Source organism: Sprattus sprattus (assembly GCF_963457725.1).
Source record: "Sprattus sprattus genome assembly, chromosome: 7".
Classification (NCBI taxonomy): domain Eukaryota; kingdom Metazoa; phylum Chordata; class Actinopteri; order Clupeiformes; family Clupeidae; genus Sprattus; species Sprattus sprattus.
In genome coordinates this window covers 19,610,202-19,615,773 of record NC_137926.1, presented here as the reverse complement: position 1 = coordinate 19,615,773, position 5,572 = coordinate 19,610,202, and the positions used below count along the sequence as shown (strand labels likewise).

Genomic DNA, 5,572 nt, shown 5'->3' with positions numbered 1-5,572 from the left:
TGAGGTTGTTTATAGTAGCTTATTGCTGAATGGTCAGACCAGCCTTTGATCCGAAGCAAATCTTGTAGATATGTTCCAGCGTCACATGCTTTCTGGGATGACCACTTTACGTCCTTGTGTACTTGTTGGTGTCTGCTTGTCTATGTCTCTACTGTGTCCCTCATTGAAACACTTTAACCTTGAAGGTGGGTCGCAGTACAGTAGACAGCCGTTTCTAAATTACAAGTGGACTGGAATTACATGTCTCTCCCCCCCTCTCTTTGAGTGCGTTAATGTTAAGGTGTATATTGTCCCCTGTGAGAGACACATCAAGCCAAGAACTGTCATGAGCTTACAGTTTACACTTAACTGTCATGATTATTATGAATATTACAAATTATCAGTTGAATGAAATTTGGTTCAATTCTATTTACATCTCTGTTTCTCTCTCTCTCTCTGTCTCTCTTTCTCTCTCTCTCTCTCTCTCTCTCTCTTTCTCTCTCTCTCTTCTAAAACACTCCGTGCATTTTCTGTCTATTCTTAGATGCAGATGCAAATTCTATGGAATTGTTAACCATACTGGCTATAAAGGCAAGTGGGTCAGAGCAGTGGCTTTATGTGAAAGAAAGAGAGACAAATTAAGAGACAGAGAGAGAGAGAGAGAGAGTGGAAATCATGTGATAAACCATGATTTGATAACTAAAATACTACACTTCATTAAGCCAGGTAACAAAAAAAAATATTTTATTGAGTGTGACACTAATCCCAATTAGTTAATTTTGTCGTTAGGCACACACTTACCCTGATATGATGAATGCATACCGTAGGACATGTTTTGCTGTCTCAACCAGGCTTGCAGTGGATTTGTAAGGGTAATGCATTTGAACATGTAAATTCAATGCACGCTGCACTCAGCTAAAATCGTAATGTAAATCACACAGGGCTTTGTGTTATAAATGTTCAAATGCTGTCCTCTAGTGGCAATAGACAGTAATTGTACCTTCCCTCAAAACCCTTCCTTCTGTCATGTTTAGCAAGACGAAATTATAAAAGTCGTTGGTTTAATGTATCTTCTTTCTCTCCCTCACCTCTCCTTTCTCTCTCTCTCTCTCTCTCTCTCTCTCTCTCTCGCTCTCTCTCTCTCTCTCTCTCTCTCTCTCTCTCTCTCTCTTTCTTTATCCCGTTCTCCTTTGAAATGACATACCAGAGCATACATGAATCATTTGTGCAGAGAAAAAAAAGGTCATGTGTAAATCTGACCTCTAGTCACAGGATCCTCTTTCATGGAAACTTATGATGAGGTTTAGTAGGTCAGGGGTCATTTGCATTTAGTGAAACAACTGGTCAAGGGAGTCTCGACCCCACATAAGTTATAAACAAGAAAAAACCTAATCAGTTCTGACACAAATTATAATAAGTAGACCTGTTTGAGGAGCCTGATGGGAAATCCTCAGATGCCTGTGTAAGAAGAATGAGAGTAAAAGAAGGCTGTTGACTCAAAGCCTTTATTCTCAATCCCTCCTCCTACATAAAAATATATGTGGCTCCGCAATAGAACCTACTGCTAATGAAACTGCACTTACCTGATTGAGTAGGTCTTTGGAAAGAGATTCTTAGAAAACCCCTTTGATTGTACATACAGCCATGTTGAGACAAACACCATTATGCCTTATGTATAACCTGAAAAGAGGGTGAACAATGTTCTTCCCAAGAGCAGCAGAAATACTCCACTTGAACTTTGACCATGATTTTACAATAATGCTTTCAGACAAAAACTGCAAGGTGATGTCAGACTTCACTAATTGACACATTCAGCATGGGACCTGCCTGCTCGTAGCACAGCAGACGGCTTAATATCACAAGCTTAACGGAGTGTGGGTGAGAACAGGAATCTTTTATTGAGGCAGGTTTTTTTATGATTGGTTTGTTTTATTTTACAATAAGCAGCCATTTAAGAAGCTGTCATGGTTGAGTAGGTTTTATATGCCATATGTGGTGTTAAGGGACTCGTCGTTCGTGTGGCTTTCCTTTTTCTACCACAAGAGTGTGCCCTTGAGACGTGCGGTGAGGTCCCTGAGAAAACTCCAGCCTCAGGCTCGTTAGCATTTACCTCATTCTGTTGGCAAAGGATGCAGTGAAGCAGTGTGAAGTTAAAATGATGGATGATAATGATTAAGATTTTAAAGTGTTTTCTAACATCCATTCTGAATGTTGGTCTTATTGAAGAACGAAACCTTTTCCGAAACTGCTAAACTCCACTCTGTGTTTAATAAACTTCATTTAATTTAAAAACCATCTCCCAGGGGCCCCTCTCAGAGCAATATTAGTCTCATTAGTGATATATACGTCACACAGATGACTTTGTTTGTCTTTTGTAAATCTCTATCAATGATTCAGTGTATTAGTCATAAATAAAATCTGTGACGTTCTTACTTCCATCTCTCAAACAATTCTCTGTGTGAGTATCTGTGAGTGTGTGCATTCATATTCCACATTCTTATATTAAATCCAAGTTAAATATTTAAAAATGTAAAAAATGGGACCAAGGCCTTCTCGGTTCAGATTATGTGGATGTCACAAGGCAAACAATGCCCAACCTTGAGAAGGCACGGGGCACGAGGCACGTTTTCATATCCTGTCTCACGATGGCAAGAAAAAAACTTCAATCGATCTCACTACAAATAAATACACCTGTTTCGGTCAATATTTGTCAATCTCACCGATTTTCATGCCAAGTCAGCCTTGAAAGTTAGCAACTCTGATAAGGTTTATGGCACAATGCCAAACCTTGGAAGTTTTATGGTACTCCCATCCATATGTTTTAGGCATTGACCTACATTCTTCATTTTTGACCTACATTCTTAAAAGGCAGTTATATCAGTTACATCATGCATTCCCTAAGCCACCCCTCCCTCCCTCCTTAGAAACGCTGACACAGCTACCTATAGATATCTGTGGATATCTGTCAGCTCCTTTCCTCATCAACATGAACGGAAAATCAAACAAACCAACTAACACATTTACCGTTTTATCAAACGCATTTGTTGGATTTGACAGCAGTTTGCTTATCGGACTGGCCTTTACTTTGCCTGATTGCAATGTTACTGCCTGGTCATCTCCATGGAAATGGAGAGCCGGGGGGAAACAGGGAGGGACCTATCCAGATGCAGGAGGCTCCTGGGGCTCCACCCACTCTGCTGGGCAAATATAAAAACACTTGTTGCATGCAGGAGGAGTCTCAGAAAAGCCGGTGTGGTCACGGAGGAGAGACTGTAACCCTGCTGTTCAAGAGAGAGCCTCAGTCGTCACACTTAAGACCTGAACTGATGCTGTGGAACAGCTGTGCTGACTGTGCATCGGATGTTCAGTGGTGGATTAAATCTAAAACTCTTTAAGGCTCATACAGCTGCATATTAAGGTGAGCATCAACATACAGTAACCTGGTGCTGTTACAGCACAAATTACTATTTCTGAGAGTTTATCCTGTTTCACCTAACATATGGCAATATGTTAAGAATGTATGGAGTTTATATAAGAGTTTATACTTTTTTTTAAAGAAATATTCAGTTCTGTCAGGTATTGTGCCTGTTTGCCATGTTTGACTGTGAATATTGTGTATACTGAAAATCCCTCTCTCTTTTGTTCCACAGTTCCAAAGCTGGTCTATCACTGTAAGCTCATGTGGATGGTAGAGAAGATCCGTGTGTCGGTGGAGAGAACCAACCTGCCCCTGCCGGTCTCGGAGTACACCTTCAGAATCGGGGACATCATGTTCGGTGACAAGCACTCCGCAGAGAAGCCCAAGAAGGTCTTGCTGTGTCCCAACATCATCACCCCGGACACCATCCCTAAATTCTGCATCCCTCCGAAGATCCCGTCGACCGTGGAGGCGAAGGGTGTGGAGCAGTGCAAGGTGGCCGCCATCATGAGAATACCTACCTGTGATAGAGGCAGCCCCAAGAGGGAGGCTCCTGGACGGGAGCTGGTTGCCCACATCATCCAGGTGGAGAGTGTGGACGATGGACCTTATGACGCCTTCAGCGATGAGGAGACCACCAACGCGGACCCCCAGAGCCAGGCAGCTCTCTCACTGCCCCACCTGGCCAAAGCCCAGACCTGCTACGGGTTTTGCACGCTCCTGGAGAGCCCACACACCCGCAGGAAGGAGTCTTTGTTCCACAATGACCCCAGCACAAACGGGGTCCCCTTGGTGCTGCCCCGGAGCAGGTCCAACACGTACTCCCCCAGGAGCACATCCTCCACCTCCAGCTCCCCCTCCTCCCCGACCTCGCCCCACTTCAGCCTGAACAGCCTGACCACGAGGCTCTCCCCCAGGGGGTTCACCCTCAACAGGCAGGGCACGCTGGACAGTGACACCACCTCCTCCACAGAGTCCTCCCCCTTCAGCTCGCCGCTGCTGCCCCGCTGCCCGCCCAAGTGCTCCCTCTTCAAGGCTCTGAGCCACGAGCGGCTGCTGTACCGCAACATCCGCAAGACGGCCGTCTCCAGGAACAACTCACTCTCCACGGACGAGAGCAGCTCCACGGACAACAGCCCCAACGTGCTGAGGAGGGCGTCTGAGGGCCTGGTGGAGCCCATTTCATGTGGCTACGGCCTGGCGCCCCCCGCCATCTTCCCTATGGACCTTGTGCTGCAGCGTGAGCGCGTGATGAAGGAGAGCCTGGTGTCGGTGGGCAGGGACGGCGTGCTGCGCCTCTCGGCGGAGTACTGCCCGGAGAACCAGCGCCTCCGCGTGCGCCTCATCAGCGCAGAGGGACTCTACTCGATCGCCGTGGACCCCAAGAGCATCAACTGCAGCGTGAGCATCTCGCTGGTGCCCGGAAAGGTCCAGAAGCAGCGCAGCACGGTCATCAGAAAGAGCCGGAACCCCATCTTCAACGAGGACTTCTTCTTCGACGGGGTCTCGGAGGAGGACTTGTCTCTGTGGTCGCTGCGCTTTAAAGTGGTCAATAAAATGTCCACCATGAAGAGAGACTATATCCTGGGTGACTGTGAGCTCCCAGTCACCAGCATCATTAATGTGTAATATAAGACTAATGTCCATGTTCTTGAATTGTTATTATTTATTATCTTTGTAATATGAAAATGGCTATTTATTTACTTTTTTACATTGTGATGATTTGTTTTCTAATAAAAAATGTGAAAAAGAGAAAAACACCCGCTTGCCATATTTTTCTTTCTGATGAGGTATTACCTAGTCTGAATGTAGATTGAAATCAAGAACTCACACATTCAACCAAAACACCTGAGTAATGAATGGAATTCTCTTGGAAATCATTTTTTCATGCTGTTTACATATAAAAAGCCCAGTAATCTAAAATTTTAATTCATTTGACAGTAAATCAACATACAGGTATTTAACTAAAACTAAACGTTCACAAAGGAGAGATTGCTACTGGCAATTGCAATTTAACAATCTGACCAAGGTCAGGTTAAATGGGTGACTGCTATGTTGTCTTACCAGATTGTTGCACTAAAGTCAGTAGATAGTTACAGCTACAATCAAACAGTTTTGATTAGGGTTTTTAGGTAGCTCAAAAGTCATTTGGAGTTAATTTAACATGTGCCTTGG

The 5,572-nt window shown here is 44.4% G+C and overlaps 1 protein-coding gene across 1 annotated transcript; it reads left to right on the top strand.

Moving 5' to 3' along the window:
* Nucleotides 1-3,658: 3,658 nt before the first annotated feature.
* On the top strand, nucleotides 3,659-5,026 carry c2cd4a (C2 calcium dependent domain containing 4A; the record flags this gene model as incomplete). The annotated part of the gene is made up of 1 exon (XM_080842745.1): nucleotides 3,659-5,026. One exon carries the CDS (start codon nucleotides 3,659-3,661, stop codon nucleotides 5,024-5,026), a length of 1,368 nt encoding a protein of 455 aa, XP_080698871.1.
* Between the last annotated feature and the right edge of the window lie 546 nt (nucleotides 5,027-5,572).